The sequence below is a fragment of the Bombina bombina genome, chromosome 2 (genome assembly GCF_027579735.1).
Source record: "Bombina bombina isolate aBomBom1 chromosome 2, aBomBom1.pri, whole genome shotgun sequence".
Lineage (NCBI taxonomy): Eukaryota > Metazoa > Chordata > Amphibia > Anura > Bombinatoridae > Bombina > Bombina bombina.
Window position 1 is genome coordinate 485,772,514 of NC_069500.1, and position 26,569 is coordinate 485,799,082.

General features: G+C 41.8%; 1 protein-coding gene and 1 pseudogene across 1 annotated transcript in view; both read left to right on the plus strand.

The window, feature by feature from the left end:
* LOC128649105 (RNA-binding protein EWS-like) overlaps nt 1–12,720 on the plus strand; it is a 94,938-nt pseudogene extending 82,218 nt beyond the window's left edge.
* A 945-nt stretch (nt 12,721–13,665) lies between these two features.
* The window catches only part of LOC128649104 (RNA-binding protein EWS), a 41,841-nt gene continuing 28,937 nt past the window's right edge, over nt 13,666–26,569 (plus strand). Inside the window, exons 1-3 of the mRNA XM_053702178.1 lie at nt 13,666–14,300; nt 15,538–15,656; nt 15,939–16,068. Coding sequence (XP_053558153.1) covers nt 15,546–15,656; nt 15,939–16,068 — 241 coding nt within the window. The 5' untranslated portion in view covers nt 13,666–14,300; nt 15,538–15,545. The remainder of the gene's footprint in view (nt 14,301–15,537; nt 15,657–15,938; nt 16,069–26,569) is intronic.

Genomic DNA, 26,569 nt, shown 5'->3' on the forward strand with positions numbered 1-26,569 from the left:
AGGATGAAATCCGTGGACTCATCTTATCGAAAAAGAAATAAATTTATCAGGTAAGCATAAATTTCCTTTCTCCGAATAGAGGGAAGGTTTAACAAAAAGGAATATCCTAGGTTAGTACATATTTTACTTGTGCTTTGGGATTAAATGGAGTTTTACAGGGGTTAAGCAAGGATCTAGCTACATAGTAAAGGTTTATTGCAGGGATATGGAAATTCTTATGGAAATTGTCTTGATTTAATAATTTAATCAAAATGGTTGGCTTATGATTCTTGTGAATAAAAAAAATGTATGCCTGAACCCAAATATTAGTGGTTTAAATCTTTAGAACAATTAGTCACATGCCATGTATTAATGATCCTTCAAAATTTCTCTTAGGCCACAAGATGGAAGCAAGCCTGCTGATACCAGTCAACCTCCACCAAGCACAGCTAGCTATGCTCAGCCAAATGTGGGTTACAGTCAGTCAAGCTACAGCTATCCTCAAGTACCCTCTAGCTACCCTGTGCAACAAATGAGTGCTCCTCCATCTTATCCACCTACAAGGTAATATTAACTGATGTAGAAATTGCTTGACGATAACGCTTTGCTGAACTGTGTGTGTATGTATAGCTTCTTACTTATAGCCCTAGTGGAATGGTAGTTATTAGACTTAAAAGGCATGAAAGGTTGGAATTAAAACGGCATGATAGCATGTAATTTAAAAAATAAAAATTTCTTAGCAAATGTCGTGTGTTTTTTTTTGTTTTTTTTTTTTGTATACTTCACACTTTTTGATCTCAAGCCCAAACACCCAACACCCATTTAAATATGTTGAAATCTGTACTTTATTTTATTTAAACATATATATGCTCACCATTTGGACTTGTAATAGGCCACCAGAAAGGCCTAGAGAGCCCCCACAACCTCTTGTTATAAAGCCCAAAAACCTTCTTTGTAATAAAGCCTTCAGATGCATTTTGACATGTGATCACCTGGTGTGATTAAATGTGCTTTTAAATAGCTCATGGAAGCCTCTACGTGTGTCAAAATGAGATAATTCTAACCAGAGGCCCTAACTTGAGGATAACCCCTTCTTGTTGTAGGGTTTATTTAAAATTAATTTTAAAAAAAATTGCCGGGGGGGTATTGGGTAACTCTAGGCGCTTACAGTTGGCCATCAAATAAGGCCTTTTGTTTTTAAGCCCATAAGGTTTTAATTGCCAAGCGATCACCTGGCATTAATAAAATGTGCAATTTTTTTTATTTGTGTTATGGGGTTCCCTATGTGAACATCAAAGTTTTTATATAACTATACCCATTGACCCTTTATTTATGAGGATCACTACTTAACTAGAGTGTTTAGATTTTCCTTTTAATGGCAATCCACAAAACATTTATAAACCTGTGGGAATACTTCACCTGGCCGCCAGGAGGAGGCAAAGACACCCCAACCAGAACATTGATGTATCCCTCCCACTTTCCCTACCTTCTCAGTAGTTCTTCGCCTCATTTCATGGAGGTAGGCAGAGAGGTGCTCTGCTGAAGACTATGAATTTGATTATGATATGCTCTCATATATGGTTAATTCCTGCAAGAGAGATTTGGGAGATGTTCACCCATGTAATTCTGGAAATGGTTTTTTGGCATGTGCACCATATTTTGCAAATAAATTCTTTCCAAATCAGACAATGTGATTCTGTCTTGATTTGTTTCCACATTTTGTCTCTCATAGTTGAGGTATACTTATGATTGCAAGTTCTCCCACCTAAGAAGATGAGAGGCGCCTGTACAGTTGGTGGCTGACTAAATACTTTTTTGCCCCACCCCACTCTCTCTCTCACACTCTCTCGCTCTCTCTCTCACACTCTCCCCCAAGGGGGAGGTGTCACACTTCTCAATTGTCTGCAAACCAGTATCTACACATCCCTATTCAGAGATCATCAATTCCTCAGATTCGCCTTTCTGGACGGGCATTACCAGTTTGTGGCCCTTCCCTTCGGGTTGGCCACGGCTCCCAGAATTTTCACAAAGGTGCTAGAGTCCCTTATGGCGGTTCTAAAGCCACGGGGCATAGTAGTGGCGCCTTATCTAGATGACATCTTAATTCAGGCGTCGACTTTCCAACTAGCCAAGTCTCACACGGACATCATTTTGGCTTTTCTGAGATCTCACGGGTGGAAGGTGAACATAAAAGAGTTCTCTTCCCTCTCACAAGAGTTTCCTTTCTAGGGACATAGATAGACTCGGTAGAAATGAAAATATTTCTGATGGAGGTCAGAAAATCAAAACTCTTAATCACTTGCCGAGCTTTTCATTCCATTCCTCGGCCATCAGTGGCTCAGTGCATGGAGGTAATCGGACTCATGGTAGCGGCAATGGACACAGTCCCTTTTGCCCGCCTACACCTCAGACCACTGCAACTATGCATGCTCAAACAGTGGACTGGGGATTATGCAGATTTATCTCAACTGCATCTGGACCAGGAGACCAGAGATTCTCTTCTCTGGTGGTTGTCTCAGAACCACCTGTCTCAGGGAATGTGTTTCCGCAGGCCAGAGTGGCTCATAGTAACAACAGATGACAGCCTGTTAGGCTGGGGTGCAGTCTGGAACTCCCTGAAAGCACAGGGCTTATGGTCTCAGGAGGAAACTCTACTCCCTCTAAACATTCTAGAACTGAGAGTGATAATTAATGCACTTAAGGCGTGGCCCCAGCTTGCTGCGGCCAAATTCATCAGATTTCAGTCGGACAACATCACGAGCTCTGCTGTGGTGCTCTTTGTCGCCTCCTGCTGACCAGGAGGTGAATATTCCATTAGTAACTAAGATGATCCGTGGACTCATTTGTGTCAAAAAAGAAAATACATTTATCAGGTAAGCATAAATTTACTTTTGAGGCAACAGCTACAACTGAGCATGTGCAGGACTTCAGTGCATTCAGTATGAGTCTCGCATGATACAGGGTGCTGGCAAATTGAAGTAATTTTTTTAATTGACCTGATTTTGATTTGCATTGACTTTATTGTGCATTTGTTTTTGCAATTTTACCATAGTTGATTTTTTTTTTTTTTTTTAACAAGTTAAATTTTAGCTAATTATGTTTAAATTTTGTTATTTAATGAGGTTTTTGTATTTTGATTTGACACTGCTTATTTTATTTTCAGTTATTCCAGCTCTCAGCCTTCCAGCTATGAACAGAGCTCTTATTCTCAGCCGAGCTCCTATTCACAGCCGAGCTCCTATTCACAGCCGAGCTCCTATTCACAGCCGAGCTCCTATTCACAGCCGAGCTCCTATTCACAGCCAAGCTCCTATTCACAGCCGAGCTCTTATTCACAGCCGAGCTCATACACTCAGCCAAGCTCATACTCTCAGGCCAGCTCTTATTCACAGCCAAGCTCCTATGGACAGCAAGGTAGCTATGGGCAACAAAACAGCTACCAACAGCAGCAGCCACAGCAACCTCCTTCAACCAGTTACCCTCCTCCAGCTTCATCCTATGGCAGCCAGCCCCCAAATCAATATGGGCAGCAAAGTGGCAGTTACAGTCAGCAGAGTAAGTCCCTACCATTATCTGTCCTTAGATTTCTCAAAAGTTGAATATTGCTTCGCATAGGACTGTTTAATGTAAAGTGTCACCACCCCACCACCACCCCTTTTTTAAAAAATGTTTTCTTAAAGGACCAGTTAACCTAGAAAATGTTATATAACCTATTAGTGCTAGCTTTATACAGCCTAAAATTGCCGCTGGAATTTTATAAAAAGAGGGTTTTTCAGACCCGCCCTCTGTGTAGGTCTGGTTTTCCCTCAGAGCGCAGCTGTCTAGTCATAGCCCAGCCCGACCGCGCCATTACACTCGGTGTAGCTCGCTCCTGCTCTGTCTGACAGCGGGAGTGAGCTACACTGAGTGTAATGGTGCGGCCGGGCTGGGACTAGACAGCTGGCCAGATGCGCTCTGAGGGAAAACCAGACTCTCTCAGTAGAGCACAGAGGGTGGGTCTGAAACCCTCCCCCCCCCCTTTTTTTTTATATATATATTGGGTTGTATAAAGCTAGCACTGTTATATAATTCTGCACTATGCAGAATTATATAACCTTATTTCTCTTGTTAAGTGTATCCAGTCCACGGATCATCCATTACTTATGGGATATTAACTCCTCCCCAACAGGAAGTGCAAGAGGATTCACCCAGCAGAGCTGCTATATAGCTCCTCCCCTAACTGCCATTACCAGTCATTCTCTTGCACCCAACGAATAGATAGGATGTGTGAGAGGACTGTGGTGATTATACTTAGTTTCATACCTTCAATCAAAAGTTTGTTATTTTATAATAGCACCGGAGTGTGTTATTCCTTCTCTGGTAGAATTTGAAGAAGAATCTACCTGAGTTTTTCTATGATTTTAGCCGGAGTAGTTAAGATCATATTGCTGTTTCTCGGCCATCTGAGGAGAGGTAAACTTCAGATCAGGGGACAGCGGGCAGATTAATCTGCAAAGAGGTATGTAGCAGCTTATTATTTTCTGACAATGGAATTGATGAGAAAATTCTGCCATACCGATATAATGTAAACTCAGCCTTAAATGCAGTAGCAGCAACTGGTATCAGGCTGTCATGTATGTATATTTTACACTTCAGTATTCTGGGGAATGGCACTTCACTGGAATTATACTGTATGCATAAAACTTTAGCCTAATTTGCAGGGACTAGCAACAGGCTTTTTAATAACACTCAATTTATTAATGTTAAACGTTTTTTGCTGGCATGTAAAATCGTTTAATTTTCTGAGGTACTGGGTGAAAAAATGTTTTGGGCACTATTTTTTTTTTTTCCACTTGGCAGTAGTTTTATTTAATTTATGACAGTTTACTGATCTCTCTCACTGTTATGTGTGAGGGGGAGATTCAGTCAGAAGTTTATTGTCTTCCCTGCATGATCCGGTTCATCTCTACAGAACTCAGGGGTCTTCAAAACTTGTTTTGAGGGAGGTAATCACTCACAGCAGAGCTGTGAGATTGTAGTTGACTGTGATAAAAAACGTTTATTTCTGTATTTATTTATTTATTTTTTTTCTGCTATCAGGGTTAGTTATCCTTTGCTAATGGGAGCAATCCTTTGCTAAAATTGTGTTTTTTACAAAGATTTGATGCTATAACTTTTCAGTTTATTAATTTTCAACTGTCATAACTTTTTCTGTGCTTCTTATAGGCACAGTACGTTTTCATATTATAGTAAATTACTTGAAAAGTATTTCCAAGTTGCTAGTTTATTTGCTAGTGTGTTAAACATGTCTGATTCAGAGGAAGATATATGTGCTAAAGCCAAAGTGGAGCCCAATAGAAATTTATGTACTAACTGTATTGATGCTACTTTAAATAAAAGTCAATCTGTACAAATTGAACATATTTCACCAAACAACGAGGGGAGAGTTATGCCGACTAACTCGCCTCACGTGTCAGTACCTGCATCTCCCGCTCGGGAGGTGCGTGATATTGTAGCGCCGAGTACATCTGGGCGGCCATTACAAATCACATTACAGGATATGGCTACTGTTATGACTGAAGTTTTGGCTAAATTACCAGAACTAAGAGGTAAGCGTGATCACTCTGGGGTGAGAACAGAGTGCGCTGATAATATTAGGGCCATGTCAGACACTGCGTCACAATTTGCAGAACATGAGGACGGAGAGCTTCATTCTGCGGGTGACGGTTCTGATCCAAACAAACTGGATTCAGATATTTCAAATTTTAAATTTAAGCTGGAAAACCTCCGTGTATTACTAGGGGAGGTGTTAGCGGCTCTGAATGATTGTAACACAGTTGCAATACCAGAGAAAATGTGTAGGTTGGATAAATATTTTGCGGTACCGGCGAGTACTGACGTTTTTCCTATACCTAAGAGACTTACTGAAATTGTTACTAAGGAGTGGGATAGACCCGGTGTGCCGTTCTCACCCCCTCCGATATTTAGAAAGATGTTTCCAATAGACGCCACCACACGGGACTTATGGCAAACGGTCCCTAAGGTGGAGAGAGCAGTTTCTACTTTAGCTAAGCGTACCACTATCCTGGTGGAGGATAGCTGTGCCTTTTCAGATCCAATGGATAAAAAGTTAGAGGGTTACCTTAAGAAAATGTTTGTTCAACAAGGTTTTATATTGCAACCTCTTGCATGCATTGCGCCTGTCACGGCTGCAGCAGCGTTTTGGTTTGAGTCTCTGGAAGAGACACTTGAATCAGCTCCATTAGATGAGATTACACACAAGCTTAAAGCCCTTAAGTTAGCTAACTCATTTATTTCAGATGCCGTAGTACATTTAACTAAACTTACGGCTAAGAATTCCGGATTCGCCATTCAGGCACGCAGAGCACTGTGGCTAAAATCCTGGTCAGCTGACGTTACTTCTAAATCTAAATTGCTTAATATACCTTTCAAAGGGCAGACCTTATTCGGGCCCGGGTTGAAAGAAATTATCGCTGACATTACAGGAGGTAAAGGCCATGCCCTGCCTCAAGACAGAGCCAAACCTAAGGCTAGACAGTCTAATTTTCGTTCCTTTCGTAATTTCAAAGCAGGAGCAGCATCAACTTCCTCTGCACCAAAACAGGAAGGAGCTGTTGCTCGCTACAGACAAGGCTGGAGACCTAACCAGTCCTGGAACAAGGGCAAGCAGGCCAGGAAACCTGCTGCTGCCCCTAAGACAGCATGAATCGAGGGCCCCCGATCCGGGAACGGATCTAGTGGGGGGCAGACTTTCTCTCTTCGCCCAGGCTTGGGCAAGAGATGTCCAGGATCCCTGGGCGTTAGAGATCATATCTCAGGGATACCTTCTAGACTTCAAATTCTCTCCCCCAAGAGGGAGATTTCATCTGTCAAGGTTGTCAACAAACCAAATAAAGAAAGAGGCGTTTCTACGCTGCGTACAAGATCTTTTATTAATGGGAGTGATCCATCCGGTTCCGCGGTCGGAACAAGTACAAGGGTTTTACTCAAATCTGTTTGTGGTTCCCAAAAAAGAGGGAACTTTCAGGCCAATCTTGGATTTAAAGATCCTAAACAAATTCCTAAGAGTTCCATCGTTCAAAATGGAAACTATTCGGACAATTTTACCCATGATCCAAAAGGGTCAGTACATGACCACAGTGGATTTAAAGGATGCTTACCTTCACATACCGATTCACAAAGATCATTACCGGTATCTAAGGTTTGCCTTTCTAGACAGGCATTACCAGTTTGTAGCTCTTCCATTCGGATTGGCTACGGCTCCGAGAATCTTCACAAAGGTTCTGGGTGCTCTCCTGGCGGTACTAAGACCGCGAGGAATTGCGGTAGCTCCGTACCTAGACGACATTCTGATACAAGCTTCAAGCTTTCAAACTGCCAAGTCTCATACAGAGTTAGTACTGGCATTTCTAAGGTCGCATGGATGGAAGGTGAACGAAAAGAAGAGTTCTCTCTTTCCACTCACAAGAGTTCCCTTCTTGGGGACTCTTATAGATTCTGTAGAAATGAAGATTTACCTGACAGAAGACAGGTTAACAAAGCTTCAAAATGCATGCCGTGTCCTTCATTCCATTCAACACCCGTCAGTAGCTCAATGCATGGAGGTGATCGGCTTAATGGTAGCAGCAATGGACATAGTACCCTTTGCACGCCTACATCTCAGACCGCTGCAATTGTGCATGCTAAGTCAGTGGAATGGGGATTACTCAGACTTGTCCCCTACTCTGAATCTGGATCAAGAGACCAGAAATTCTCTTCTATGGTGGCTTTCTCGGCCACATCTGTCCAGGGGGATGCCATTCAGCAGGCCGGACTGGACAATTGTAACAACAGACGCCAGCCTACTAGGTTGGGGCGCTGTCTGGAATTCTCTGAAGGCTCAGGGACAATGGAATCAGGAGGAGAGTCTCCTACCAATAAACATTCTGGAATTGAGAGCAGTTCTCAATGCCCTTCTGGCTTGGCCCCAGTTAACAACTCGGGGGTTCATCAGGTTTCAGTCGGACAACATCACGACTGTAGCTTACATCAACCATCAGGGAGGGACAAGAAGCTCCCTAGCAATGATGGAAGTATCAAAGATAATTCGCTGGGCAGAGTCTCACTCTTGCCACCTGTCAGCAATCCACATCCCGGGAGTGGAGAACTGGGAGGCGGATTTCTTAAGTCGTCAGACTTTTCATCCGGGGGAGTGGGAACTTCATCCGGAGGTCTTTGCCCAAATACTTCGACGTTGGGGCAAACCAGAGATAGATCTCATGGCGTCTCGACAGAACGCCAAGCTTCCTCGTTACGGGTCCAGATCCAGGGATCCGGGAGCGGTTCTGATAGATGCTTTGACAGCACCTTGGACCTTCGGGATGGCTTATGTGTTTCCACCCTTCCCGATGCTTCCTCGATTGATTGCCAGAATCAAACAGGAGAGAGCATCAGTGATTCTAATAGCGCCTGCATGGCCATGCAGGACTTGGTATGCAGATCTAGTGGACATGTCATCCTGTCCACCTTGGTCGCTACCTCTGAAACAGGACCTTCTGATCCAGGGTCCCTTCAAACATCAAAATCTAATTTCTCTGAAGCTGACTGCTTGGAAATTGAACGCTTGATTTTATCAAAACGTGGTTTTTCTGAGTCAGTTATTGATACCTTAATACAGGCTTGGAAGCCTGTTACCAGAAAGATTTACCATAAGATATGGCGCAAATACTTATATTGGTGCGAATCCAAGAGTTACTCATGGAGTAAGGTTAGGATTCCGAGGATATTGTCTTTTCTACAAGAAGGTTTAGAAAAGGGTTTATCCGCTAGTTCCTTAAAGGGACAGATTTCAGCTCTGTCCATTCTTTTACACAAACGTCTGTCAGAAGTTCCGGACGTTCAAGCTTTTTGTCAGGCTTTAGCTAGGATCAAGCCTGTGTTAAAAACTGTTGCTCCACCATGGAGTTTGAACTTAGTTCTTAATGTTTTACAGGGGGTTCCGTTTGAACCCCTTCATTCCATTGATATCAAGTTGTTATCTTGGAAAGTTCTGTTTTTAATGGCGATTTCCTCGGCTCGAAGAGTCTCTGAGTTATCTGCCTTACATTGTGATTCTCCTTATCTGATTTTTCATTCAGACAAGGTAGTTCTGCGTACTAAACCTGGGTTCCTACCTAAGGTGGTCACTAACAGGAATATCAATCAAGAGATTGTGGTTCCATCTTTGTGTCCTAATCCTTCTTCGAAAAAGGAACGTCTGCTACACAATCTAGATGTAGTCCGTGCCCTGAAATTTTATCTACAGGCAACTAAGGATTTTCGACAAACGTCTTCCCTGTTTGTCGTTTATTCTGGTCAGAGGAGAGGTCAAAAAGCTTCGGCTACCTCTCTCTCCTTTTGGCTTCGTAGCATAATACGGTTAGCATAATACGGTTAGCCTATGAGACTGCTGGACAGCAGCCTCCTGAAAGAATTACAGCACATTCTACTAGAGCTGTGGCTTCCACTTGGGCCTTTAAGAATGAGGCTTCTGTTGAACAGATTTGCAAGGCTGCAACTTGGTCTTCTCTTCAAATTTGACACTTTTGCTTCTTCGGAGGCTGTGTTTTTGGGAGAAAGGTTCTTCAGGCAGTGGTTCCTTCCGTATAAAGAGCCTGCCTGTCCCTCCCGTCATCCGTGTACTTTAGCTTTGGTATTGGTATCCCATAAGTAATGGATGATCCGTGGACTGGATACACTTAACAAGAGAAAACATAATTTATGCTTACCTGATAAATTTATTTCTCTTGTAGTGTATCCAGTCCACGGCCCGCCCTGTCACTTTAAGGCAGGTAATTTTTCCATTAAACTACAGTCACCACTGCACCCTATGGTTTTCCTTTCTCTGCATGTTTTCGGTCGAATGACTGGTAATGGCAGTTAGGGGAGGAGCTATATAGCAGCTCTGCTGGGTGAATCCTCTTGCACTTCCTGTTGGGGAGGAGTTAATATCCCATAAGTAATGGAGGATCCGTGGACTGGATACACTACAAGAGAAATAAATTTATCAGGTAAGCATAAATTATGTTTTTCTAGGTTTACTGGCCCTTTAAAGGGACAGTCTACCATAGAATTGTTATTGTTTTAAAAGATAGATAATCCCTTTATTACCCATTCCCCAGTTTTGCATAACCAACAGTTATATTAATATACTTTTTACCTCTGTGATTACCTTGTATCTAGGAACCTTCTTCCAGCCCCCTGATCACATGACTGTGACTGTTTAACTATTGTCTTAAATTTAGCATTGTTTTGTGCTAAATCTTAAATAACCCCCTGTGACTGAACACAGTATTATCTATATGGCCCACGTGTACGTTCTGTCTTTGTGTTTAAAAGAGATTTAAAAAGCATGTGATAAGAGGCAGCCCTCAAAGGCTTAGAAATTAGCATATGAGCCTACCTATGTTTAGTTTAAACTAAGAATACCAAGAGAAAAAAGCAAATTTGATGATAAAAGTAAATTGGAAATTGGAAAGTTGATTAAAATTAAGTCCTATCTGAATAATGAAAGTTTAATTTATACTAGACTGTCCCTTTAATGATCCAATTTAACTCCAGCTGCAGACCTAAAAACCCTGTGCTTTAACGCCTTTAGAGCGGTTACTTTTTGCAGCGTCTCCTCTTGTAAATACGGATGTAAATCAGACCGAGGGATGAGCCTAGCAACGCAGGCAGTCCCACAAGAGCATGTGACTTTCTTTTCACTTTTGATAGTTGCAGAATGTGTGTTTGTGTGTTTTTTTGTTTGTTTGTTTTTTATATACTTCGCTTTGCTATGTGCATTGTACAGATTACTTAGGCATTGTTATTGTGGTGAATTAATTGCTGTTCTTGTTTAGGCAACTATCGTCAAGACCACCATAGCAGTAAAGGATCTTATGGTCAGGAGCCCCATCAAGGATTCTCCAGCTCCAATGATTCCCGTGGCCCAGAGTCTCGCCCACGAGGTCGGGGCATGTTTGACAGAGGTGGCATGAACCGTGGTGGGAGGGGAGGCAGAGGAGGCATGGGGTAAGAAGAAAACTTTATCTTCAAACTAATCACATTATACTCTTCTACAGTGCAATATGGTGTGGTTGTAGACTGATTATATAGTGCTTGTGGCAGTACTATTTAATCTTACCACTGCTACAGTGACAAATGTAGATATGACAATTGCTCTTTCGCCTCCCCCATAGTCATATTGTGTTAAAAACGTTTTTGGTGTGGGACCTGCACATAATACCATAATTACTTCTGTAGAGATTAAGGTTTGGAATATGTGAAGGAATGTAGTTTCACTAATAGTTTGCTGTATATTGTCAATGACATCACCCACCTTTTTTTTTTTTTTTTTTTTTTTTTCCCCCATAGCAAATCTATAATGGCTAATAGCTGGTTCCAGGCTTGAGCCTCCCTGATTGCAAATATTAATTTTTTCAAAAGACTTTTCATTTAACCCATACTTTTCCTTACAATTCAATAGCTGCTATATTGTAAATCAGTGGGTGTAATGCCTATTCCGTCCAATTCTGGTTAAACTACACAATATAAAAGGAGAGCTTGTCGTGTTTTTTTTTTTGGTGTTTTTTTTTTTTTTTTTTTTTTTTTTTGTGTGTGTGTGCGCTTTGTAACAGTCTTATGAACATATGCTGATTTTTAACAAATCCTTACTACGGGAGTTTATAATTTTTTGTTTGAGGTTTCTAAAGTTCAATACTTCCGTTAAAATAAATTGTATTCACAGCCAAAGTTTATTATGAGGTTGTATTTATACATAGTCTCCTTGTGTTGCCTCTTTGCCCTAGGTTTTTTTTTTGTTGGTTCCCCCCCCACTCCCCCTCATTGCAACTTACAGAAATAAAGAACTCTGGAAAATCTGTCATAAGATCAGATGCTTTTTGAGAGTGCACTGTCTGTAGGTATAATTTTGAAAATAAATGCTCCAGGTCCCACCCATCAATATTGTTCAGAAATGCATTATCTGCACCTCTTTACTATCACGTTAAGTACGAATGACTTTTTATTACTTTTTTTATTATTATTATAAAGGGACATTAAACCCAAAATTTCTTTCATGATTCAAATAGAGAATACAATTATAAACAACATTCAAATTTACTTCTATTATCTAATTTGCTTAATTCTTTAGATATACTTTGTTGAAGAAATAGCAATGCACATGGGGGAGCCAATCACATGAGGCATCTATGTGCAGCCACCAATCAGCAGCAACTGAGCATATCTAGATATGCTTTTCAGCAAAGGATATCAAGAAAATAAAGCAAATTAGATAATAGAAGTAAATTAGAAAGTTGTTTAAAATTGCATGTTATTTCTAAAGCATGAGAGAAAAAAATTGGGTTTCATGTCCCTTTAAGCGCTTAATTTTAACAGATTTTTCAGAGTTCTGTCTCAGGTAGGTAATGTTTTAACACGTCTAAATCTCTGATCTTCAGTTTATATAAAAAAAAAAATTTTTGGATTTAAATATTGCTCTTATTGGTTGTACATGAAAATCCCTTATTTTAACATGCTTTGTCAAATTTATATGCCACAGGTTACAGTGAGAGCGTTGTATACACTTCAGTTCTTTAAAGTGCCCACTCAGCCGGCAGCATAATGAAAAGTGGGACTCGGTGTCTTTATGGAGAGGAAAAATATATAATCTCAGACCAAAAAATATATTTATTTAAAAATCTAAATCAAATTTATGTACTGTAATTAAAATATTGTAACTTATTTATTAGTGTTTGGTATATTAGGTGTTATTTATATTGTGTAAAACTTTCTATTTTGTAACTACTATTTAATGTAAAAATGTTATGGTGTTAACTGTTAAGGTGTTTCCAAGCTGCATATGACGGCTTATAACAGTGTCAAAGGTAAAAACTTGAGTATTAAAGGTGCAATGCTTACACCTCTGTTTCTAGACCTTTATATAGTGCCAAAACTTTAATTGAGGGATCTCCATCTGCTCGTGTTCTAGTGAGCTCGTCCGTGACTAAACAGGATTTCTCCTGTGAACCAGCAGTGATCTTTAAATACTGAATATTTACATCCATTAATGCCTTACCAATAGGGAAGAATACACTTTAAATAATTGCATATAGACATTCGTATGTTCTATGAATGCATTGGAATTAAAGCATGTCACTTAATGCATTCTTTATAAACTTGGCTGTTTCTACTTTGATCTTGAATTGCTTCTTGATTTTGTAACTGTAAATTAACATCTTTTTGAATTGCTTTAAGATGGCTATTTGTAAAACAGTTTGAAGTAATTCCAAGGTTAATGTTTTGGTGACACAAACCTTGGGATGTGGGAAAGATTTTTATAACAGAGTGAATATGGTCCCTTTATGCAATGCATATAGAAAGGGTGACCTTGTTATGATTCAAGCATTGCACGCTTAATACTCCTGCTTTGAGGGGTTTAGCCCTGGAGCAGAACATGGGTCTCTGCAGATGTATAGAACTATAAATCACTTGAAGATTAGTGCCACGCTGAGACAGATGCTTTGTATGGAGATGTTAAGCCACTGCCGGCTCTGTACCCTTGAACCCCCATCCGAGGCCCAGAATGCTTAATGGCTCTTTAAAGGGAAAAGGCCTTCATTTCTTCACCTTTATTCTCCCAGCAGCGGTGGAGAGCGAGCTGGCTTCAGTAAGCCTGGTGGTAAGTTTTTGAGCATTACAAATGGATAGTGTAACAATGATTCCCTTTTTCCCCTTCTATAGAATTTTAACTAATTGTAACTCTTGGTCACCTCCATACTATGGTGTGCAGACATTTTTACGGGTCTGGCCGGCATTATGTAAAAGGTATACATGGTTAAATGATTGTACAGTGGTAAAAGCAAATAAGCAGAGTTGTGTGTAGTATGGGGATGAGTTGAATTGAAGTTATGGACTGGTTTCAATGCCTCAATTTGAGGTTAAAGCTATACAAATAAGGGCACCCAATTGCACAGTTTTTGGTTTGAAAAAGTATTAATTCATTTTGCCCAGCCCTGTACCCTTTTTAAAAGGTTGTTCGTTAACTGCTGCCATCCTGCTTTGTATTTGGTAGCAGTGTATGTGCCGCTGTCCTCCATTTTGAGGACTGATGCCGCTGTGGCTGTGAAAGGTACTATTGCAGCACAGATATGCCAGCAATGCTTAAATCTTGCCCCTCAACTGTGCCCTGGAAGCCCCAATTATTTTTGTTTGTAAATGGTAGATTGTGATTGTGTTTAGGGAGGGGTGCACTTGTGTACTAACTTTATCATGTACTTTTAATTTGACAGGGCTCTTGGATGACGTCCCTGATCATGACCTGGGTAGGTACTTGTGAATTTAGGAGCTAGCTTGCCTAAAGCACCGTGTAACATTTGAGGCTCACCTCTGTTTTGAATGAGAATTCTGCGGTTGATTACATTGCTGTTAAATGGCATTTAAGGGACAGTGTGTCCTATGTTTCTCCCCTTTAAAATTTGTTCCCAATCTATTTTCCTGCTGGAGGGTATTTTAATAATGGCTATTTTTAACTTTTATTTTGGTGTTTTGATATGGCTGATTTTACCTTTTGGTATTCCTACCTTTTTACTGTAAGTTTCTTTACTGGATATAGCAAATCTATGGAAACATAGCCAGCAGCAGAAATTGCACCCAGTGGGGGTTAGGAGAAAAGTATAATTTTAAAAGACCACCTAATACAGAAGAATGGAACAATTGGCATATAAACAATAAAATGACAATGCAATAGCAGTTAATTTTTTTCTTTTGAAATGAGCTGTGCAATATATTATGGTATATTTAAATGTTGATCCAAACTTCCCTATCACTGTATTATATGTATATACCGTGTGACATGCTGAAGTAGGTGCTGGAGCCTCAAAGTTTGCATTTAAAGACGCTGTACGTTTTTGATAATGGAAGTGTATTAGGAAGTTGTTTTTAAAGTGTGTGTGTGCTTTATTTAAAACAGTTAATTTTGACTTGTGACCCTTTAATTTTTTAGTTCTCTGTATTATATCTGTATACAAATGCCCAGAGAAGCATGTGTGTACAGAAAGATATCAAAGATCTTATTTTCCTACAGGCTCAACCGATTTAATAGGTTGGGGTTTCAGAGAATAAGGCCAGTTATTTTATATACAAAAATAAAACCTAAAGAAACAATTTCTCATGCTCATACCAGCTGCAAAGTATTAAGTTATTGGAAACGCATTAAGGGAAAAACAATTTTACAGTACACTGTCCCTTTAAGATACTAAGCTGTATGTATTCAAAAGGAGAGCTTAAAAATCCAGTTATAGGTTCCTAAAAATTTTACTCCTAGCTACTGTTACTTGGTTTAGTTATGTGATTATAGAAATAGATTTTATCTTCTAGTTTTAAGTATATGTATAGTGCTCTGTTTAAGTTGAGTAATTTGGCAGCTCCACTCTAATTTAAAAATGAAATGTGATTTTAGAGCAGTTTAGATAACTATTAAATGGTGTTACATTTTCTGAAGAGACTGTAGCTGCGCTTTAGTCTGTTCTTTAATGCAGGTTAATTGTGGGTTTTTTTTAGGACCACCTATGGAACCAGAAGAGGAACCAGAGAACAATACCATCTATATGCAGGGGCTGAAAGATAGTGTGACTGTAGAAGAAATAGTAGAGTACTTCAAAAAATCTGGTGAGATTAAGGTAAGAAATAAGACTTGTGTACAAAATGATTGCTGAAGTTTATGGTGTGTTGTCCTCCTAGCAGCTGCTTTTCTTGACGTGCATACAATACACTTTCCTTTTGAAGTTGCTTTTGCACTTTTCAAAATTGATGCCTTACCGAAAGAATTGGAATAGACTGTGTGTGTGATGTCATTAAAAATGTGATATGGGGTTTTCACACACACACAATTAAAATTGTATTATATTTTTATTTTTAATACTCTGGTAGTAATTTTGTATTCTTGGTACTTCTCTGCACAGATTAACAAGAGGACTGGGCAACCAGTGGTCAACATTTTTACAGACAAGGAAACTGGGAAGCCTAAGGGAGATGGAACAGTATCATTTGAAGATCCTCCCTGTGCAAAAACTGCTGTAGAAATGTTTGATGGTAAGAATTTTCCTACCCCATATCCAAATGGTAAATGTGTTAAATAGTTAACAGCATTTCAGTATATTAAATCTTAAAGGGACATGAAATTAAACAAGTACAAGCAGCCCTCTTCTGACATTCGAGTCTGCATGAAGCGACGGCCCTCAGTCCTCGGTAGCCTTTTTGAATTGTGTAAAGGACCTAGCTTCCATTGGGGTGATCATCCCTGTAAATCCCTCAGAACAAAGTCAGGGGGTTTATTCAAACCTCTTTGCGGTCTCCAAGTGAAAGGGAACTTTCTTTTACAAGCTATGACGAGTCCACGTATTTCATCCTTATGGGATATCGCCTCCTGGTGAGCAGGAGGGGGCAAAGAGCTCCCCAGCAGAGCTGCATAAATAGCTCCTCCCTTCCCCCCCAACCCAGTCATTCTCTTTGCCTGTGTTAGTGATAGGAAGAGGTAAAGTGAGGTGTTAGTTTAGATTCTTCAATCAAGAGTTTTTTATTTTCAAATGGTGCCAAAGTGTACTATTTTATTATAGAGCAGCCTCTGCAGTTTGGCTATGGGAACTTGTGGGGTTGTTAACCTCGCCGCGCCTCCCATTATGAATGCTGCTCTGAAGTGATGGTCTTGGAGAAACTTAACTAAGACCCCTATGTCTTCACAGGACCTCAGGAGGAAGAGTGTACCTCTTGACACTGAGTTGTTATGCTGTTCCTCAGCATAGAGGTAAGTGCAGTCTCTTACTCTGGGGCGGATGTGATGTCCTTCAGATTTAAACTTGAACACCTTCGCCTGTTGCTGCGAGAGGTTTTGATGACTGTGGCTCTATTGTGGTCCCTCCAGAGAAATTGTGTAAGATGGACAGGTATTTGGAGGTTCTTTCTTATTCTGATGTTTTTCCAGTTCCTAAGAGAATTTCGGGAATTATTTCTAGGGAATGGGAAAGACGGGGTATCCCGTTCTCCCCTTCTATTTTTAAGAAAATGTACCCTATATCTGACACCGTGCCGGACTCTTGGCAGACGATCCCTAAGGTGGAGGGAGCTATCTCTACCCTGGCTAAGCGTGCAACTATCCCTATTGAGGTCAGTTGTGCTTTCAAGGACCCTATGGATAAGAAGTTGGAGGGTCTTCTAAATAAGCTATTTGTTCATCAAGGGTTTCTATTACAACAGACGGCCTGCATTGTACCAGTCACAACTGCGGCTGCCTTTTGGTTTGACGCCTTTGAAGAGTGTCTTAAAACTGACTTCTTTAGAGGAAATAATGGACAGAATTAAGGCCCTTAAGCTGGCCAATTCTTTTGTTACGGATGCCGCCTTTCAGATCGCCAAATTGGCGCCTAAAAATGCAGGATTTGCCATTTTAGCGTGCAGAGCCTTATGGTTAAAGTCTTGGTCTGCGAATGTGTCCTCCAAATCCAAGCTGTTGGCTATTCCTTTCAAAGGAAAGACCCTGTTCGGCCTGAATTGAAAGAGATAATTTCTGACATTACTGGAGGTAAGGGTCACCTCCTCCCTCACGATAAGACATCTAAGTTAAGGGGGAGACAGAGTAATTTTCGTTCCTTTCGAATTTCAAGGGAGTCCCCTCTTCCACTAAACAGGAAGGGAACTTTGCACAATCCAAACCCACCTGGGGACCCAACCAGGCTTGGAACAAGGGTAAACAACCCAAGAAGCTCGCTGCTGCCCCCAAAACAGCATGAAGGGGCGGCCCCAGATCCGGGACCGGATTTAGTAGGGGGACAGACTTTCTCTTTGTCCAGGCTTGGATAAGAGACGTTCAGGATCCCTGGACACTGGAGATTGTGTCTCAAGGGTATCAGTTGGAGTTCAAAAATTCCTTCCCAAGGGGAAAGTTTCTTCTTTCACGATTGTCTGTAGACCAGATAAAAAAGGCGTTCTTACGTTATGTAAAAGACCTCTCCACTATGGGAGTAATTTGTCCCGTTCCCATACAGGAACACAGGGGCAGGGTTTTTACTCAAATCTTTGTGGTTCCCAAAAAAAGAGGGAACGTTCCGACCCATATTAGATTTCAAGAGTCTAAACAAGTTTCTCAGAGTCCCGTCCTTCAAGATGGAGACTATTCGGACAATTCAATTGATCCAGGAGGAGGGTCAATATGACTACCGTGGACTTTAAGGATGCATATCTTCATATTCCTATCCACATAGATCACCAGTTCCTAACATTTTCAGTTTGTGGCTCTTCCTTTCGGACTGGCCACAGCACTCAGGATCTTCACGAAGGTTCTAGGGTCTCTGCTGGTGGTTCTCAGACTGCGGGGCATTGCAGTGGCACCTTATCTGGACAATATTCTGATCCAAGCGTCATCTTGACTAAGTCTCATACCGACATGGTTCTGTCCTTTCTAAGGACTCACGGGTGGAAGGTGAATCTAGAAAAGAGTAAACTAATTCCACAGACAAGGGTTCCTTTCCTGGGAACTCTAATAGACTCTACATCCATGAAACTCTCTTCTTGACGGAAGTGAATGTTAGATTCTGAATACATGCCGAGCCCTTCAGTCCAATCCTCGGCCATCAGTGGCTCAGTGCATGGAGGTAATTGGATTTATGGTGGCGGCAATGGACATCATTCCGTTTGCTCGTTTTCATCTCAGACCTCTACAACTGAGCATGCTCAGACAGTGGAATGGAGATTATGCAAATGTGTCTCCTCAGATAGATCTGGATCAGGAGACAAGAGACTTCTTTGGTGGTTGTCGCTGGATCATCTGTCCCAAGGGACGTGCTTCCGCAGACCATCATGGGTGATGGTGACAACGGACGCCAGTCTACTAGGATGGGGTGCAGTCTGGAATTCCCTGAAGGCTCAGGGTGTGTGGACTCGGTCGGAGTCTCTACTTCCAATCAATATTCTGGAATTGAGAGCAATATTCAATGCTCTGCAGGATTGGCCTCAGTTGGCTTCGGCCAAATTCATCCGATTTTCAGTTGGACAACATCACGACTGGCTTGCATCAATCATCAGGGAGGAACAAGGAGTTCCTTAGCGATGACAGAAGTATCGAAGATAATTCGGTGGGCGGAGACTCACTCTTATCTGTCAGCAATCTACATCCCAGGAGTGGACAAATGGGAGGCGGGTTTTTTGAGCAGACAGATGTTTCATGCAGGGGAATGGGAACTCTATCTGGAGGTCTTTGCCACCCTGATTCTCAGGTGGGGCAGACCGGAATTGGATCTGATGGCGTCTCGTCAGAATGCCAAGATTCGGATCCAGGTCCAGGGATCCTCAGGCCGAACTGATAGATGCCTTGGTTGTTCAACCTAGCTTATGCATTTCCACCGTTTGCTCTCCTTCCCCGGGTGATTGCACGGATCAAACAGGAGAGGGCTTCGTTAATTCTAATCACTCCTGCGTGGCCTCGCAGGACTTGGTATGCCAATCTTGTGGACATGTCCTCTCTGCCGCCGTGGAAGCTTCCATTGAGGCAGGACCTTCTCATTCAGGGACCTTTCCATCATCCGAATCTAATTTCTCTGCAGCTGACTGCTTGAAGATTGAACGCTTGATTTTATCTAAGCGAAGGCTCTCTGATGCGGTCATTGATACCTTGATCCAGGCGCACAAGCCTGTTACTAGAAAGATTTACCATAAGATATGGCGTAAATATCTTTATTGGTGTGAATCCAAGGGCTACTCATGGAGTAGGGTTAGGATTCCCAGGATTTTAGCTCTTCTCCAAGAAGGATTGGAGAAAGGGTTGTCGGCAAGTTCCTTAAAGGGACAGATTTCTGCTTTGTCTATTTTGTTACACAAGCGTCTGGCAGATGTTCCAGATGTTCAATCTTTTTGTCAGGCCCTGAAAAGAATCCGGCCTGTGTTTAGACCAATTGCTCCTCCTTGGAGTTTGAATTTTTAGTTCTTAATGTTCTTCAAGGGGTTCCGTTTGAACCTATGCATTACTTTGGATATTAAGTTATTATCTTGGAAAGTTTTGTTTTTGGTTGCTATTTCTTCTGCTCGCAGAGTTTCTGAGCTTTCGGCATTACAATGTGATTCTCCTTATCTTATTTTCCATGCTGATAAGGTGGTGTTACGTACCAAACCTGGTTTTCTTCCTAAGGTTGTTTCTAACAAGAATATTATAAGATTAAAAAAATTGTTGTTCCTTCCTTGTGTCCTAACTCTTCTTCTAAGGAGGAGTGTCTGTTACATAATTTGGACGTAGTCCATGCCTTGAAGAGGTTTGACGAAAATCCTTAGTGGCCTGCAAGTAGAACTTCATTATTTGTTGTTTTTGGTGGGAAACGTAGGGGTCAGAAAGCTACGGCTACCTCTTTCTCTTTGGCTGAGGAGTATCATCAGTGTTGCATATGAGACTGCTGGACAGCAGCCTCCTGAACGAATTACGGCCCATTCTACTAGAGCTGTGGCTTCCTCATGGGCATTTAAAAATGATGCTTCTGTTGAACAGATTTGCAAGGCTGCAATTTGGTCGTCTCTTCACACTTCCAAATTTGATACTTTTGCCTCGTCTGAGGCTGTTTATGGGAGAAAGGTTCTTCAAGCAGTGGTGCCTTCCGTTTAGGTTCCTGTCTTGTCCCTCCCTTTCATCAGTGTCCTATAGCTTTGGTATTGTATCCCATAAGTAAGGAGGAAATCCGTGGACTCGTCATATCTTGTAAAAGGACATTTATGCTTACCTGATAAATTTTATTTATTTTACGATATGTCGAGTCCACGGCCCACCCTGTCATTTGTCTAAGGCAGGTTTTTATTTTTGTTAAACTTCAGTCACCTCTGCTGCTTGGCTTTTCCTTTCTCTTCCTAACTTCGGTCGAATGACTGGGTTGGGGGGGAAGGGAGGAGCTATTTATGCAGCTCTGCTGTGGAGCTCTCTGCCTCCTCCTGCTGACCAGGAGGCGATATCCCATAAGTAAGGATGAAATCCGTGGACTCGTCATTTCGTAAAAGAAATACATTTATCAGGTAAGCATAAATTTCTTTTCTGCCCCATTCTGGATTTAAATAGTCTGAACTAATTTCTTAATCTTCCTTCGTTCAAGATGGAGACTTTCGGGTAAACAGGGTCAATTCATGACCACTATAGCCCTGAAGGACGCATATCTGTAAGTTTTTGATCCACAAGGGTCATTTCCAGTTCCTTCGATTTGCCTTAGTGGATTTTCACTTCCAGTTTGTAGCGCTTCCCTTTTGTAAAGATCCTTGGAGAAGTAGCTGAGCCAAAGTCTTAGGAGCTCTTCTAGCAGTGGCCATATCGAGAGGAACTGCTGTGGTGCCTTACCTGTACGACATTTTGGTTCAGGCTCCATCTTTTCCTTCAGGAAACGCTCACTCTAACACACTTCTCTTTTCTTCGGTCCCATGGTTGGAAGATAAACCTGGGAAAGAGTTCACTTTGTTCCCAACACCAGGAGTTTTTCTGGGAAAGATCTATTCGATTTCCATGCAGATCAGTGTCCAATCAAAATTCTATCTTCCTGCCTCTCTGCTGCTTGACCCTCCGTGGCTCAATGTATGGAAGTGGTGGGTCTCATGGTAGCTGCCATAGATATTACTTTTGCTCGCTTCCATCTGCAACCTCTACAACTGTATGCTCAGGCAGTGGACCAGCGATCACTCCAACCTGTCTCGGTTGATCAGTTTAGACCAGGCCACGAGAGATTCTCTTTCCTGGTGGCTGTCTCAAGGCACGTGCATTTTGGGAGATTGTGACTATGGACACCAATCTTCTAGGTTGGGGTGCGGTTTGTGGTTCCCTGAAAGTGCAAGGAACCTGGTCCCATCAACAGTCTGGAACTGAGGGCCATCTTCAATTCCTTGATACCGTGGCCCCAGCTTTGTTTTGTCCCCGGTTTATCAGATTGCACTCTGACATTACTTCAGTCGCCTACATAAGGGAGGAACAAGGAGTTCCCTAACTATGAGAGAGGTTTGTCAGCTAGCTCTCTCAAGGGGCAGACCATCTTCTTTTTCTGTATTGCCTAACCTTCCTGATGTTCAGTCAATTGTTCAGGCCCTTAGAATTAGGCCTGTTTAAACCATTTGCTCCTCTCTGGAGCCTTAATCTTGTCTTTGAGCTCTTCAGCAGGCTCCTTTTGAACCTTTGCATTCTGTTGACAAAATTCTGTCTTGGAAAGTTTTTGTTCTTGTTGGCTATTTCTTCATCTCATAGTTTCTTAATTATCTGCCTTACAGGGTGATACCCCCTCATCTTGTTTTCCATGCGGATAAGGCTGTTTTGCGTACTAAATTAGGTTTTCTACCTAAGGCTGTCTCTAGCCGTAATATTAATTAAGGAGATTGTAGTGCCTTTTTGTCCTAAACCTCCTTCAAAGGAACGTTTGCTACACAATTTGGTTATGGTTCGAGTATTAAAATTTTATCTTCATGCTACCAAAGATTTTAGGCAATCCTCTTCCCTTGTTCATTTGGAAACTGGCAAGCGCAGAGGGCCTCCGACTTTCTTTTTGGCTGAGAAGTGTCATACGACCTATGTGGAGGAAGGACAACCACCTCCAGGTATTGAAATCCCAACAGTAATGAATTTGTGGACTCTTCCCATCCACAGGGATCGCTGAGTTCCTGAGGTTTGTTTATATGGATAAAAAGTATCAGTTTGACGTTCTTCCATTTGTAAAGATGTGTGGAGCTGTAGCCAGACCAACAGTGTTAGGTGCCTTATTAGCAGTGATCAGAGCTCACTGGATCTCAATTGCACCATATCTGGACGCCATACTGGTTCAAGCTCTATAGGTCATTCATACTCAAACTTCTGTTTCTCCAAAGCCAATGGTTGGTAGATCAATGTTCCAAAAAGCTAGTTATATCCTGCTACAAGGGTAACATTTTTAGTAGTCGTAATAGGTCCAGTCCGTACAGAACCTCGCAGGCTAAAACTCAAGAGCAAAAGTCTTCCTCTTCCAAGCAGGGGCAGTCAAAGTCTTCTTGGAAGCCCAATCAGTCTTGGAATAAGGGGAAGCAATCCAAGAAACCCTCAGCTGAGTCAGCCCCCGTTCTGGGTTCGGATCAAGTGGGGGGGCAGGCTTTCCCTGTTTTGTCAAGCGTGGAGACGAGATGTCCCTAGATCCTTGGGCTGTGGACATAGTATCTCAGGGTTACAAAATAGAATTCAAAAGTTTCCCTCCCAGGGGCAGATTCCACCTCTCGATTATCTGCAGACCAGGTAAAAAAAAGGAATTCTTGAACTGCGGTCAGGACCTTTCCTCCCTGGGAGTGATTGTACCAGTAAGGGAACAGGGTCTAAGATTCTGTTCAAATCTGTTAGGTCAAAAAGTTCCCTCTTTTTTTGGGAACCACTATTTCTTCTGTTATGTGTGATCAGTCCACGGGTCATCATTACTTCTGGGATATAACTCCTCCCCAACAGGAAATGCAAGAGGATTCACCCAGCAGAGCTGCATATAGCTCCTCCCCTCTACGTCAGTCCCAGTCATTCTCTTGCACCCAACGACTAGATAGGATGTGTGAGAGGACTATGGTGATTATACTTAGTTTTTATGACTTCAATCAAAAGTTTGTTATTTTACAATAGCACCGGAGCGTGTTATTACTTCTCTGGCAGAGTTTGAGGAAGAATCTACCAGAGTTTTTTACTATGATTTTAACCGGAGTTGTTAAGATCATATTGCTGTTCTCGGCCATCTGAGGGAGGTAAAGGCTTCAGATCAGGGGACAGCGGGCAGATGAATCTGCATTGAGGTATGTAGCAGTTTTTATTTCTGAATGGAATTGATGAGAAAATCCTGCCATACCGTTAAAATGACATGTATGTATACACTTTAGTATTCTGGGAATGGTATTTCACCGGAACTACTCTGTTAAAGGTCACTAATCCTTTTCTTAACTATTTATCATGTTAAACGTTTTTGCTGGAATGTAGAATCGTTTACATTGCTGAGGTACTGTGTGAATAAATATTTGGGCATTATTTTCCACTTGGCAGCATTTTTTGCTTTTATTTATGACAGTTTCGTTTCTCTTCACTGCTGTGTGGGAGAGGGAGGGGCCGTTTTTGGCGCTCTTTGCTACGCATCAAAAAATTCCAGTCAGTTACTTTTATATTTCCTGCATGATCCGGTTCATCTCTGACAGATCTCAGGGGTCTTCAAACTTCTTTGAAGGGAGGTAAATTCTCTCAGCAGAGCTGTGAGAATTTTTAGAGTGACTGTGAATAAAAACGTTGCTTTGTATTTTTTATGTCAAATTTAATTATTGTTATTTTACTAATGGGAACAAACCTTTGCTAAAAGTTGTGTTGTTTTAAAGTTGATGCTATAACTGTTTTTTCAGTTCATTATTTCAACTGTCATTTAATCGTTTAGTACCTCTTTGAGGCACAGTACGTTTTTGCTAAAAAAGATTATAACCAAGTTGTAAGTTTTTTTGCTAGTGTGTTAAACATGTCTGACTCAGAGGAAGATGTCTGTGTCATTTGTTCCAATGCCAAGGTGGAGCCCAATAGAAATTTATGTACTAACTGTATTGATGCTACTTTAAATAAAAGTCAATCTGTACAATGTGAACAAATTTCACCAAACAGCGAGGGGAGAGTTATGCCGACTAACTCGCCTCACGCGGCAGTACCTGCATCTCCCGCCCGGGAGGTGCGTGATATTATGGCGCCTAGTACATCTGGGCGGCCATTACAGATAACATTACAAGATATGGCTACTGTTATGACTGAAGTTTTGTCTAAATTACCAGAACTAAGAGGCAAGCGTGATCACTCTGGGGTGAGAACAGAGTGCGCTGACAATGCTAGGGCCATGTCTGATACTGCGTCACAGCTCGCAGAGCATGAAGACGGAGAGCTTCATTCTGTGGGTGACGGTTCTGATCCAAACAGATTGGACTCAGATATTTCAAATTTTAAATTTAAATTGGAGAACCTCCGTGTATTACTAGGGGAGGTCTTAGCAGCTCTCAACGATTGTAACACCGTTGCAATACCAGAGAAACTGTGCAGGTTGGATAAATATTTTGCGGTACCGGCGAGTACTGAAGCTTTTCCTATACCTAAGAGACTAACTGAAATTGTTACTAAGGAGTGGGATAGACCCGGTGTGCCGTTCTCACCCCCTCCAATATTTAGAAAGATGTTTCCAATAGACGCCACCACTCGGGACTTATGGCAAACGGTCCCCAAGGTGGAGGGAGCAGTTTCTACTTTAGCTAAGCGTACCACTATCCCGGTGGAGGATAGCTGTGCTTTCTCAGATCCAATGGATAAAAAATTAGAGGGTTACCTTAAGAAAATGTTTGTTCAACAAGGTTTTATATTGCAACCCCTTGCATGTATCGCGCCGATTACGGCTGCGGCAGCATTTTGGATTGAGTCGCTGGAAGAGAACCTTAGTTCATCTACGCTAGACGACATTACGGACAGGCTTAGAGTCCTTAAACTAGCTAATTCTTTCATTTCGGAGGCCGTAGTACATTTAACCAAACTTACGGCTAAGAACTCAGGATTCGCCATACAGGCACGTAGGGCGCTGTGGCTAAAATCCTGGTCAGCAGATGTTACTTCTAAGTCCAAATTACTTAATATACCTTTCAAGGGGCAGTCTTTATTTGGGCCCGGTTTGAAAGAAATTATCGCTGACATTACAGGAGGTAAGGGCCACGCCCTACCCCAAGACAAAGCCAAAGCTAAGGCTAGACAGTCTAATTTTCGTCCCTTTCGGAATTTCAAAACAGGAGCAGCATCAACCTCCACTGCACCAAAACAGGAAGGAGCTGTTGCTCGTTACAGGCAAGGCTGGAAGCCTAACCAGGCCTGGAACAAGAGCAAGCAGGCCAGGAAACCTGCTGCTGCCCCAAAGACAGCATGAACCGAGAGCCCCCGATCCGGGACCGGATCTAGTGGGGGGCAGACTCTCTCTCTTCGCCCAGGCCTGGGCAAGAGATGTTCAGGATCCCTGGGCACTAGAGATCATATCTCAGGGATACCTTCTAGACTTCAAATTATCTCCCCCAAGAGGGAGATTTCATCTGTCAAGGTTGTCAACAAACCAGATAAAGAAAGAAGCGTTTCTACGCTGCGTACAAGATCTGTTATTAATGGGAGTGATCCATCCGGTTCCGCGGTCGGAACAAGGACAAGGGTTCTACTCAAACCTGTTTGTGGTTCCCAAAAAAGAGGGAACTTTCAGGCCAATCTTAGATTTAAAGATTCTAAACAAATTCCTAAGAGTTCCATCGTTCAAAATGGAAACTATTCGGACAATTTTACCCATGATCCAAGAGGGTCAGTACATGACCACTGTGGATTTAAAGGATGCTTACCTTCACATTCCGATCCACAAAGATCATCACCGGTATCTAAGGTTTGCCTTCTTAGACAGGCACTACCAGTTTGTAGCTCTTCCATTCGGATTGGCTACGGCTCCAAGAATCTTCACAAAGGTTCTGGGTGCCCTTCTGGCGGTACTAAGACCGCGAGGGATTTCGGTAGCTCCGTACCTAGACGACATTCTAATACAAGCTTCAAGCTTTC